This window comes from Melopsittacus undulatus, chromosome 2 (genome assembly GCF_012275295.1).
Source record: "Melopsittacus undulatus isolate bMelUnd1 chromosome 2, bMelUnd1.mat.Z, whole genome shotgun sequence".
NCBI classification, from domain to species: Eukaryota; Metazoa; Chordata; class Aves; order Psittaciformes; family Psittaculidae; genus Melopsittacus; species Melopsittacus undulatus.
The window spans coordinates 25131931-25143823 of NC_047528.1; the positions used below are offsets into that span (position 1 = coordinate 25131931).

An 11893-nucleotide genomic window follows, 5' to 3' on the forward strand; every position below is an offset into this window, starting at 1 on the left:
ACACTACTTCTCTTCTATTTCTCTGATCTTCATCAGGCCCAAGCAAACTTACCCTAAAACTGCAGAGTGAATTCCACATTTGGACTGTTTCCCATGTAAGAAGGGCTTCTTTGTGTCCTCCTGAAATGACAGCTCAGGTGTCGGAACCCAAGGATCAGGCTCAAGATGGACTGAGTATGGAAATGCCTATGCTGCTCACTTTTCTGCTTCTTTCAGCTGGTAGTGCTTGCAGCTCTTAGTTTGCTAGGCTAGAGGCCAAGCAGAATAGCTGAAGCCTGTAACAACATAAGAGCAAAGGACACAAGGAAGAGTAAGACTGTGAGAGCAACAAGCGTTAGGGTTTTTTTAATAAACTGAGGCAGGAGGGATCAGGTGGTTGTAGCTGATGTTGCTGACTCCTGAATATGATAGTAATAAAGAAGTTCAGTCCCTGGCCTGAGATTTGCTAATGAATGTTCATCACCCAAGAAGAGCGGCATTTGTGTGTGTAGGGGGAACTGTTAATAGGTGACATATTTGACATAGGAAAGGAGGATATGAGGTAATATGGAGGGAGGAATTGTGATGCCTAAATATGCCCAGCAGCATCTTTTTAGATGCCTTTGTGGTTTTTATCTTGCATCTGCTCTGTAAGGCCGCAGCTGCTCTATGTCATATTTACTAGCCCAGTGTGATGTTTCAGATACCATGTGGCACCTAAGGTAGAACTATGTAGAAGTTAGAATCATAGAAGGTAGAACCATAGGTAGAACCATGGGTAGAAGCATACCAAGAAGGTAGAACCATAGGTAAACACCTATGCACTTAAATCACTCTCAAGGTCTCTAACAGAAAAAAGTCTGGAGGAGAGGGGAAATGAAATCGAGACAGAAAATGCTAAATAGCTGGTTTCCCAGCACTTTTACTTGATTTCTTTTTAACAGTAAACTAGATTTATATCAACATTTACTGAGAGATCATATACTACCAGCATGACATGCTACACAAGTACTATGAACATCTAACAGACACATCCCTGAGACAACTGAGGGTGGTCTGATCAGCCTCAGGTATCACGAGTCACTCTGTCTGACCGCTTACTAGGGCAGAATTCATTGCTTGAAGTAAAAATAGATCAAATGGGCAGAGTGGGGGATATTTCTATGTGTGTGCCTTTGGGTGAAAGGGAATAGGAGGAGTTTAATCAATTCTTCCTGAGCCCTGTTTTCTACTGAACGTGCTGACTCTAGCTTATCAGATTCGTCTGGGAACAGTATGTCTTTTTGCTCAAACTCAAGGCACAAGGAGGAGTTTATTATCAAGTTGAGGTTCAGCAAAGAGAATATTCTATTTAGGCTATCACTCCTTTCCTGGACACACTCTTTTCCTTAACCGTGGAGACAAAATGAATCCTCTTTTCTGAGAATACCAAAATGATCAGTCTTGTGACATGAGCAAGTGTGTGCTGGAGCTGGTGTGTAAGCAGGCAAAAAAGCCCAAAACAACCAAACCCAAGTTTATGCCTTTTATCCAAATACTGGGCACATTTTGGATGCTTTACAGGGAAGTCAGGCAGTACAGCCCTAGAAGGACTCCAGGTCAGCCTATGACCTCCTCTAGCCAAAAAGCAGGATGTCCTTGTTTAGTTGGCATGTAATGCAAGACTTTAGCAAGGATTGCTAAGATATGCATCTAAGAGCTTTAAACAGCACTTCTGGAATACAGCTTGACCCACATATTTGCACTGAAGCCTAGCAAGATTAGGAAACCTTTGTTTACCTTCCTATCTCTGGTGTTTTCTCAGGGAGAAACATTCATGCGCATAAACTTATTAGAACTTGAAGGAAAAAAAATAACAAAACGCTTTTACTAATGAGTCTAACTCCGTGTGCACAGTGGGTCCTGTGTACCTACTGCTTATATGTTTCATATAAAACAGACTTCAATTCTTAAGTGTTCTGTTTCTTTTGTATCTTCAGAACCTGTATTTTACCACTTTTTTTGTTTTTTCTGTGCAAATGCCCTTCGTTAATACAAAAGACTCGCCTAAAACCACCCAAGAAGCACACTTCTGAACAGAAAGCTAGATTGCTGATCATCCTGTCTCTTAGTCCTGTCTGGAAATCAGTGAGAGGGGGTATGAAATGTAGCAAATGGGAAAATGCACCAATAACTACAAAGAGCAACAAACAAAAGACAGCAAAACAGTTTAGCTAGTGGTAACACAGGTGTACTCTGATTTCTGCAAAATACAAGGGTGGCATTGATCCTTCATGCACGCATATAAATACAGAATATTACTAAAGGAGACACTACCAAAGCAGCATGTTTCATTAACTTTCTTATTATCAGGTGGATTGACTATTTTAAAAGTGAGTAAAAAGAACATTCTTTTTGTCTTGGCTTTGTTTCTTTTGCAAAGAAATTTCCTTTAACCGTTTATGGTATAAATACATGTTTTAGCATAGGCAGTTTTCTGAATTGCTGCAAGTCTCTCCTGTGCCGTATCAGGTGGTTCTCTTCCCATCAAAGTTTAACTGACATCTCAGCCTTTAGATTGCATCACTAAAGATCTTCTGGGATTTAGCTTGTCCTTCCTTGAGTGTGCCCTGTGTGCATGGTTGCTCAAAGGCAGAGTAAGAGGTTTTGATCTGCGCTGTCTCTATTTATGATTGACTAGCAGAGATTGCCTGGCCTCCACTGGAAATCTCCTTTGTTGGATTAGACAAATAGGTATTTGGTCTAGGTTGAGTTAATCCCACCCTGGGGCTGGTGAGCTACTTGACCACCTGACATCCTTTTTTAGTCCCATTTTTCCCTACAATTTTCTCATTCTTTCCTGATAAGTAGGCTGTAGGGTTCTTCACAAGGTTAGGCAATGGAAAAAAGATGAGGACCAAAGACCGAACCTGTAAATGTATTTAGAAGCTTAAAGTTCATTAATTTCCATGGAAACTGAGATCCTAAATACTTCTGTAGACCATTCTGTAAATGTTGCTTTATCCTGGGTAAAAAAGAGACATAAAGAGACAAAAAATAATTGTGGGATCCCTTAAACCTCCTAATACTTCTGCAAGATACTTTTCCTAAAAGTGTCCATTCTTTGCCAGTTTTTCAGATCCATCAGTACACAGTCTCTATGTCATGACTGATCTACCTTTTACTGAAACAAGAAGATCAGTTACTACTGAAGGATTCATGCTGCCCAAGTTACACAAACTACCTGTTGCAGGTTCCAACTTAGCCATCACTACCACCTGTCCTGTCTGGATGGCCAGGAACAGTGGATAGACTAAATGACATATTATTCCCTTTAGCTTAAATATCATAAATGCTTGCACTTTCTGCTTACAGCTATTAATTCATCTGTACCATTTAGCAGTTTTCCCCCTTTTCCAAGTTTAGAATGTAATCCTTTCAATAACCCAAGTTGTGGTCATCACACCCTACATATTGATAGATTATTTCACAGAAAATGTGTATTTAGGACCTCTTCTTTCAGATTTTCAAACTATATTTATTTTTAATAACTAATCATCCTTTTTCCCTGTTATAAAACACATATTCTGTGGTTTAGCCCATTATCTTAAACCTTGTCAAAAGATAGATAATTTGTTCTTCTACTACTTTCCTGTAAATCGTTTCATATATCCTATAACTCTGGCTGTCACTATTAGAATTCCCTTTATTTTGTCCTTGTCCTTTTGGTAAAATGATGCCATAACTTGCAAAAGAATGCAGAAAACATGGTTATCTAAGGTGAGGTTGGACCACAAATTGTGCAGAGGAAGATAATCTTTCCTGAATAGTATTTGCTGCCAAGAAATTTTCCTTCCAAACACTGTCATCATACGAATATTACAGCTGTAGTTTAAAGTGTACTTTATCAGAGTTATGTCTGGCAGCAAGCTACCTGAATGATCACATTTCTACAGAATACTATTAAAGGAGTTACAAACCACTGGGTTTTCTTTACTGTTGATTCAAAAATAGGGAAAATTTCCTGATGGACTGATGTCAGATTGAATACTACTATAACAGTGAATTAGCATATTTAGAACTGCTGTCAGTCCTTGAAACTGGGCCTCCCAATGTCACTTCACATCCTCAGTCACAGTTCTAAGTTTCTACGCTCTGCAAGTAAAGTCCTTACCAAAGAAGCTATAGCACAAAAAAAGTAAATGTTTTTAATAGGAAGATCTGACCATTTAGAGGGATTGAAGTAAATGTTCTAGACAATATTTAAGCTATTGAAATACACTAAGTCAGAAACTATTTGTATTTTAGATATTCAACTTTCAATTATTCAGAAAAGCTACAGTGCATTTTTAATGTATATTTACAAATAACTTTTAACTAATTTAAAAGTGTCTAGGGCTGTCTCATGTTGGGATCTTTGAGATCTAATTTCTGAGCATTTTCTCCTGTTAAATATTTATGTGAAATACATGCATAACAAGGTTTCAATTTCTTTATTCAAAATATATGCTTAGGGCTCAAATTTGATCTTATTTATAGGAGTACAAAGCAGACATCTTTCCAGAACTAAAGTGGTATTGTATAGAACCTTAAGACAATTTTAAAATCATTTTAAGTAAAGTGAGTGCTCTTGGTGGGGTTAAAGAGTTGTCTTTAGGTCTCTGTAGTTCAGGTACCTGCAGTCTCACTGTAATTAATGAAGAAAAGTGAGCATTTCAAATTCAGTTTGACCTGGTTTAGATTCAACTTCAGGGTTAAGTTAAATGAATTCTAGGAATATTTATTGAATTGTCTCTAAAGAGAACCCAAAATGACTCTCAAATGCAGACACCTACCTTCAGTTAGATAACTTGCGTTTGTTAATTCACGTTTTCAATTAAATTATAAGAAGATTAATAAAGTCTGAAAGTGCAGTAAAAGGGCATTCATGAACCCAATAACAGAGAGGTTACAGCATGGTCAGGATGTTGGAATCTTATGGGTAATGCATATGTGCATATGCAGCACAGCTCCTAAGCCTGGATTCAGGAGCGGATTAACCAGGAAGGAAAAAGTTTGCTTTAGCATGACATAACAAGTGTGGTATGTTATTGTATATTATGACATATTATTTTGACTGTATATCTCAGAGCCCTTCTCCTTTGTCCTATGGGTTGATGTAAACAGATAAAAATCTTTTTTTTTTTTTTTCTTAAGAAGACATGGTTGAAAGTCTCCCCAGGTTAGAGAATGCTGACTTGACCAGATGAAAATGATACCCTGAGTGAATCACCGTCAGGGAATTTGCCTTTCAAAAGTTCTCATCATATTTTGTTAGGCCAGCGGCACTTATGAATCCAAGTATTTTAGTAAAGTGCTATTTGAAATTCATTCTGCATGTATTCTTACAGGACATTCACATCTTAGTTTTCTGCAGCACTCTGATACTAAAGGATGTATTTATTCCCAGTGGAAATCTTGAGATTTGGCTAGCTGTTTGGAAGGTGCTTTCTAAAGCCATCTGTTTACAAACCTATGGAGTTACTTGGTCATGATCTAGCTGCACACCCTTGCGATAACTGAGCTATTTCATCTTCATTTTGACTACATTTAACCTAGGATACTAAAATAAATAAAACTTAAGATGTTCCTTTCTGGACTAGCTGCTTCACAGACCTAGGCTCTTCCTGAGATTTGCCCAGTAATAGCAAAAGAGGGCTGGATCATTTATTTCATTGCCTTTGCCCCTCTGGTAAGTCTTTGTAATTTAGTCTAAGATGTGGTACTTCTTTTGGCATTCAGGACAACTTTTGATTTTTTTATAATTGACAAAACATACCAAAGTATGAGGGACACAGATTTCAGAAGTGAATGTAGCTGTAACGTCCCTTCACTATTACTCAGCCTGGCGAAGAGGTTGCTGAGGGCTGAGGTGAAACGTGGGCAGTAATGAGCAAAAAAGCAAGAGTGGAAGAGACCAAGAGAGCTAATCTGAAATCGTACAAATCCAGTTCACAGGGGGTGAAAGACTAGCTCCCAGATGTGTTGGGAAGTGGTTCTTCTTGCCTCTGTTTCACAAGTGCAGTGATAACAACTCCCTCTGACACTTCTTTTCCCTAGTTGGTTATACAATTCTTGCTGCAGGGAATAGACTCAGGCTACTAATCCTCAGTGGGATATTTTTCTGCAGTTCCTTCTGCCTCTAACTCTGATGCTCAGTCTGCACTATACTCTCTGGGTATACCTACATTACAGCCAATGAGGTATCATAGGGATAGTCAAACAGCCTATAGGCCTAGTAGCATTATAGCTGTAGCAGCAGACTGTTGTCTCAATTACCCCAGAAGCAGGATGAATTATATTCTGTTGAGATGCACATTGCTGCGTTCTCCAGTACAGATACTGGCTCCAATACGGCATAATGCAGATTGCAATGGAGGAATACTTCAACATGTAGAGGAAACTCAAGCTTCTAACAAGTGTCAGGGTAGAAGATCGAATTAGTTTTAATAATAGTCTAGACAAAGATTAACTGGGGCCAATGTAATTTTATGAATGGCAAGCCAGCCTGTTCACATGTCCTGCTTAAACCTCAAGTCTAGACAGGCTTCAGCTCTGACCTTGCACTCATTATGCTGTTTCTGTTTATCAAGTCCCTTATTTACAGTTTGTTAGATTTCATTTCAATATGTTATTGGTCTAAAACACTATTAATCCTGAGGTACTATTTCCTTCCTAACACTTGAGTGGATCTGTTAAACTAGATGGACGTGTAAACACCAGTAATCAGGCAACACAATTAACCTGCCCCACTTCCATACAGCTTTTTAATTTATAAAGTAAGCTTTAGTAAAAGTGTATATGTGTGTGGATACTGTGAGCAACCATCTCGCAGATTTGCCTCCTCTCCCAGCACATGGGAACCAAATACATGTTTCAAGACAGCAGAAACCACAGCAAGTCATGTTTACCAAGGATGTACTTATTTTTAGAACTAAAATCAGAATCCCACAACTCATAAATATGAGTGCATACAGAAGACACATGGTTCTTAGCATAATTCAGTCATCCCAACCCCTGAAGATGACTACCTAGAGGGTATCATGCTCAGCTTGGGTGCTCCAGAACATTCATGCCAGTTAGCTCCAGTTTGTTCCAATAGGTAGAAAAAGTGCTTAGGAATGAGGGCACATGTTTCAAGTCCTTTGCTGCCTGTGTCTTGCTGCCTATTACTGGAATAAGAGCATGGAAATTTTAGTTTTCATTCAAACTTTTGTTCTAAACACCCTGTATTATTTGGTTGCTTTACTTTTCCAGATGTCTGGGATACCTGCTATCATTTCCAATGGCATTTAGATAGCCTTCTGTTTATAAAGTATCACAGTAGACACTGGATATCTGTGGTAGATCACACTAAGATCTTGAGAGCCGATCTTACTCCCTCCTGAGTGCAGAGGGATCTTAGGGATTTTTTTTTTTTCCAAAATAGGATGTATGGTTGGGTTTTTCCTTTTTTTTTGAGAGGGTTGTTTAGATTTGGGAGGATTTTTTGGTTTTCTTTTTGTTCTTGGAGGTTTTTTGTTTGGTTTGGGGGGGGAATGTTAAATTTTGTTTTTCTATTGCTGCTTTTTGGTTTTGTTTCAGCATCTGTCTACCCAGAATGAGCACTTGTCAATGAAAACACAGTGGTTCAATTCCATGCTCCTTTCTGCCTGCCTGCCTGCCTGCATTTTCTCTTAGAAACAATTTTCTCTTGACTTCTGGACCTTAACAGGTTTCTAAGACAATGCAGCTGTATTCCAATAGCAGGCCAGTACCCATCTGGAGCATATCTGAATCCTTTTCAAGGTACAGTAGTAGTTCTTCTGCATTCATAAATACCTTTCTGTCGTTTCTTGCTTAATCCAAAGACTCTCTCAGCACTTTCTCTTCTGTTTTGCAGAATATTTTCTTTTTCTGCATTCTGCAGGATGCAGACGGCAAGGCAGAGATATGCTTTTGTAATTCTTTCTGCTTTGTTACTAATAGCACTGCAGAGCCACTCTAAGACAAGTCTTGTGAACCAACATGAAATTGCTAGAAGTCCTTTCCAACCCTAACTATCCTAAAAACTATGAAACTATGAAGTGTGTACTCAAACAACATGAAATACCTACTATCCTAGAATGTGTTTCCTAAACGATATTCTAAATATATCCTAAAGTATATAATGGAATCATAGAATCATAGAATAGTTCGGGTTGGAAAGGACCTTAAGATCATCTAGTTCCAGCCCCCCTGCCATGGGCAGGGACACCTCACACTAAACCATGCCACCCAAGGCTTCATTCAAGCCGGCCTTGAACACCACCAGGGATGGAGTGTTCACAACCTCCCTGGGCAATCCCTTCCAGTGCCTCACCATCCTAACCGTAAAGAATTTCTTCCTTATATCTAATAGAAACTTCCCCTGTTTAAGTTTTAACCCATTACCCCTTCTCCTATCACTACAGTCCTTAATTATAGTCCCTCCCCACCATACCTATAGGCCCCTTTGGATACTGGAAGGCTGCTGTAAGATCTCGAGGCAGCCTTCTCTTCTCCAGGCTGAAGAGCCCCAACTTTCTCAGCCTACCCCAACTTTCTCAGCCTAAAATATCCAAATATTTGCTTCTGAAGGACACAGCAATAGCCTAACAAGCATAGTTAGAAACAGAGTAACAAACGCAGCAACAGCCATAGTAATAAATAAACACTGTAATAAACACAGGAAGTTGGAGCCCAGGGTCCAGCTCCGCACTCGGGGAGACGCGCCAGAGGGTGGGCATTTGCCCTCTGGGCTGATGAACGAGCCAGCAAGGCCTCCTGTGAGGGCCAGGACAGGCCTGACGGTGCTGCTACGGCTCCGGGGTGAGGTGGTGGCACCTTCCCTCCAGAGCAGAAGGGCACCGTGGCTCCGTCCTCGCTGCCACAGGGGTGGTGCTGGGGCCGCATGGTGGGACTCGACTCAAAGGCCAGACGGCAGGGCTCAGCCGGGGAGTCCAAGCAGTGCATGGGCACCTGTAAGGGCAGAGTCAGAAAGCACTGATGAAACCATGAGGGCGGGAACAGGCGGGACTTGGCTCTCCTAGGTTGTTTGGAAGTGTGTTGTGAAATGGGTCATTCCTAGCACAGGAGAGAGGCTCCTTACTGGCAACTGCAGTTTGCTTTTGGTCCCTTTTCAACCTGCATGATACACTCAGAGCATGCCAAGTTGACAGGGATGTGCAGTGCCCCGTTGCCAGGCAGCAGGGCTCGGCAGGGAGCCCTGGGAAGCTATGAGATGGTCCTTTCCAAAACCCAAGCAGCAGCATCCCTCACTGTGCCATACTAAAGCAGACTTACACAAACTCAGCTTCTACAAGGGCAAAATGAAAACCACCAACGCTGTGGTAGTTTGCTTCTGCTGACATACATGTTCCCCCGAGGACATGTGCATGCCTCCTTTCTAGGACCATCCTGTGCACCTCAGGAATATTTCCTACACGCAAAACTTAGAAAGATGGAAAACAGGGTCTGCTACATACCCAGGCTCCTCCTTCTTCTTGCCCTGCTTTCAGTTGCCCATCCCTGAAAAGGGCTCGGTGGACAACCTGATCTTCTTTGCACGTGGTGGCCCACCACTCTCCTCTTCAGAGGCTGCTGGCCGCTTTCTGCTCCCTCTTGCAGAGCCTGGCAACCTTTCCATCCAACAGTATTGTTAGACAGCTGAAGCCATGATTACCTTGAAACAAGCAGAACTAGGTAGTTTTACCTTTTCTCCCCGCAAAAGCTGTTCCGTTGCCCGCTTTCAGCAGCGACAGGAGGCACCTGCAATGGAAATGTGTAAGTTAGCAGGGGGCAAGGACCTCCCTGCCCAGTCGCTGCCTCAGCTCTGAAAGGCACAGCCCTTGGATGGCGCTGCTCAGCTCAGCTGAGCCAGCTGTGGGATCACCGCACGAAGCGGGATGCCCGACCTGCCTCCGCCTTGCTTTGCGCTTTGGCAGAGCTGCAGGCTGGCGGCTGCCCGGTGCTTGTCCCTGCGGCAGCAGCCCCAGCTTCTGAGGGGGAAGGCTTTTGTAGCCATGCTCTTTGTGCACTTCACAGACCTCTGCTGTTTCTGCCTCTGCTGGCGGGGCTGGTGCCTCCTCGTCCCCGCCGCTGGCCAGCCCGGACACCTCCTCCCCAAGGAGCTCCTCCTGCTGCTCGATCAGGAACTGCACGAGCTGCGTCACCTGCGCACAGCAAAGCGCTGCTTTCAGCGCGGGGACTGAGAAGGGCTCAAACAGCCTTTCGCGGCCTGACCCACGGTTCTGTGCAGGAAGGCGCAGCCGTGGGGCTGCTCTTGCCGGCTGCTGCCGCACAGCTTTGCTGACGGGAGGAGGCAGGCAGAGCCCTGCGAACAGCACAGCTGGGCTGGGTTGGGAAGGCTGGAGCCTGGCGGTGAACGCAGCGTACCTTGCCCGTCTCGTGCGCCAGCACATCCAGGGGCAGCTCGCCGGGTGGGCTAAGGAGGTTTGGCCCCACGCAGATGGCCAGGTTCCCAGCTGTCATCTTGCTCACGGCCGCGTTCCTGCAGATGCTGCCGAGCAGAGACAGCAACTGCTGCAGCAGGAGCACGTTGGCAGCCGGTAACCTGCTGGCCACCCTGAAGGAACAGGAGCACAACGTGAATGAAGTCGGTGTCGACAACACAGGTCTCCCGGGCTCATCTCACCCAAGGCAACCTCCTGCTCCACAGCAGAGGGAGCGCCTTTGCTGAGATACGGCCACCTCTCTCCATCCCTGCCCTTCTAAAAGAGGCCCCTGTTGGAGCAAGCCCCAGTGCCTGTGGGAAGTGCTCCATGGGGAGAAATGCTTTCCTGTGCCTTTTTCCCCCAGACCAAAACACCACAGAAGTGAGAGGTGGCTTGCAGAAACCGCGGCTATTTCAGGTAGCCCACTACTTTGCAGGTGAGCCCCAGCCTGTGCCGGTCTCTGCAGGTTGCCGCCACACTCACTCTCTCAGTGCTGCCAGCCTCTCCTGCCTGCTGGTCTTCTGCATGGCGCTCATCCACTCCTCGTAGAGCTGCCCATCGAGGAGCTTGGAGGGGATCTTCCGGAGGAGGTCCTGCAGTGCCAAGGGGTGCACGTGAGGCTTTGGCCGCTGGGCCTCAAAAGCACCCGCAGCATCCCCAGCCCTCTGGCTCATGAGCAGGCAGCTGGGTTTCTGCTTGTGCTCCCACAGGTGCCCATCAGCACCAAGAGAGCCGGGAGCTGCTGGGCTCCAGGTCAGCAGGGCTCACCTTCAAGAGGACAGCCAGCAGCAGCACAGGCTGGCTTTCGAGGTGGACCTCCACCCCACTATCGAGGGCCTCCCTGACCTCGCGGGTGGCATGCTGGCTGGCTGCCAGCCGGAAGATCCCCTCTGTGGATGGCCCGTGCTCCTTGAGCAGAGCCAGCAGGTCCTGAGGGCACAGAGGAGGAGAGATGCCAGGCTGCAGACAGGCCCTGAGGTAGGTGCTTGGCACAGCCCCTCTCTGGAGGAGCCAGCAGGATGGGATGGGATGGAAAGGGATAGGATGAGATGAGATGGATGGGATGGGATATGGACCCCTTGGCCAGACTGCTTACCTGAATGGGCTGGGGCAGCATGCCGTCCTGGCTGCACAGGTCTCCCAGGGAGCGGCCAAAGAGAGCTCCCGTGCGAGCAGAGCCTGATGGCCCCGGCGCCTCTGGTGCAGCTGAGGTCTCTGGCCATGAAAATGGCCAGGGCAGCCTCATCCTGCTCCCGTGGGACCTGCCTGCTGCCAAGAGAACCAGAGCAAAAAGCGATGGGGATGGACGTGCCCCGTGGGAAGGGCATCGGCAGCCCCATCGCAGCAGGCATTGCCTGCCTGCAAGAGCAGGAGAGAAGGGCCATCCTGCCCCTGTCCTCTCCAAACTCACCAACCACGTGGCCACGTCCGCCGTCACCACC

General features: G+C 44.9%; 1 protein-coding gene across 2 annotated transcripts; it reads right to left on the reverse strand.

Annotated features, from left to right (window-relative positions):
- Window positions 1-8920: 8920 nt before the first annotated feature.
- LOC117435888 (rho GTPase-activating protein 20-like) lies at window positions 8921-10498 on the reverse strand. 2 transcript variants are annotated; one of them, XR_004549421.1, is made up of 4 exons: window positions 10393-10498; window positions 10044-10169; window positions 9483-9765; window positions 8921-8976 (listed from the first exon to the last, which is right to left on the reverse strand). XR_004549421.1 is itself a non-coding variant. In XM_034060136.1 (3 exons), exons 1-3 carry the CDS (start codon window positions 10486-10488, stop codon window positions 9706-9708), a joined length of 282 nt encoding a protein of 93 aa, XP_033916027.1. In that variant the 5' UTR covers window positions 10489-10498; the 3' UTR covers window positions 9410-9705. The 2 variants fall into 2 exon arrangements, 1 of the variants encoding a protein (XP_033916027.1); XM_034060136.1 differs by lacking the exon at window positions 8921-8976 and having other exon boundaries at window positions 9410-9765.
- Between the last annotated feature and the right edge of the window lie 1395 nt (window positions 10499-11893).

Excerpts from the sequence above, each read along its gene's own strand:
- LOC117435888 (XM_034060136.1), bottom strand. The coding sequence starts at position 10,488 with ATGACAGCTGGGAACCTGGCCATCTGCGTGGGGCCAAACCTCCTTAGC. Across the intron at positions 10,170-10,392 it reads TGGCGCACGAGACGGGCAAG|GTGACGCAGCTCGTGCAGTT; the intron begins GTACGCTGCGTT and ends TGCTGTGCGCAG. Across the intron at positions 9,766-10,043 it reads CAGAGGCAGAAACAGCAGAG|GTGCCTCCTGTCGCTGCTGA; the intron begins GTCTGTGAAGTG and ends TTTCCATTGCAG.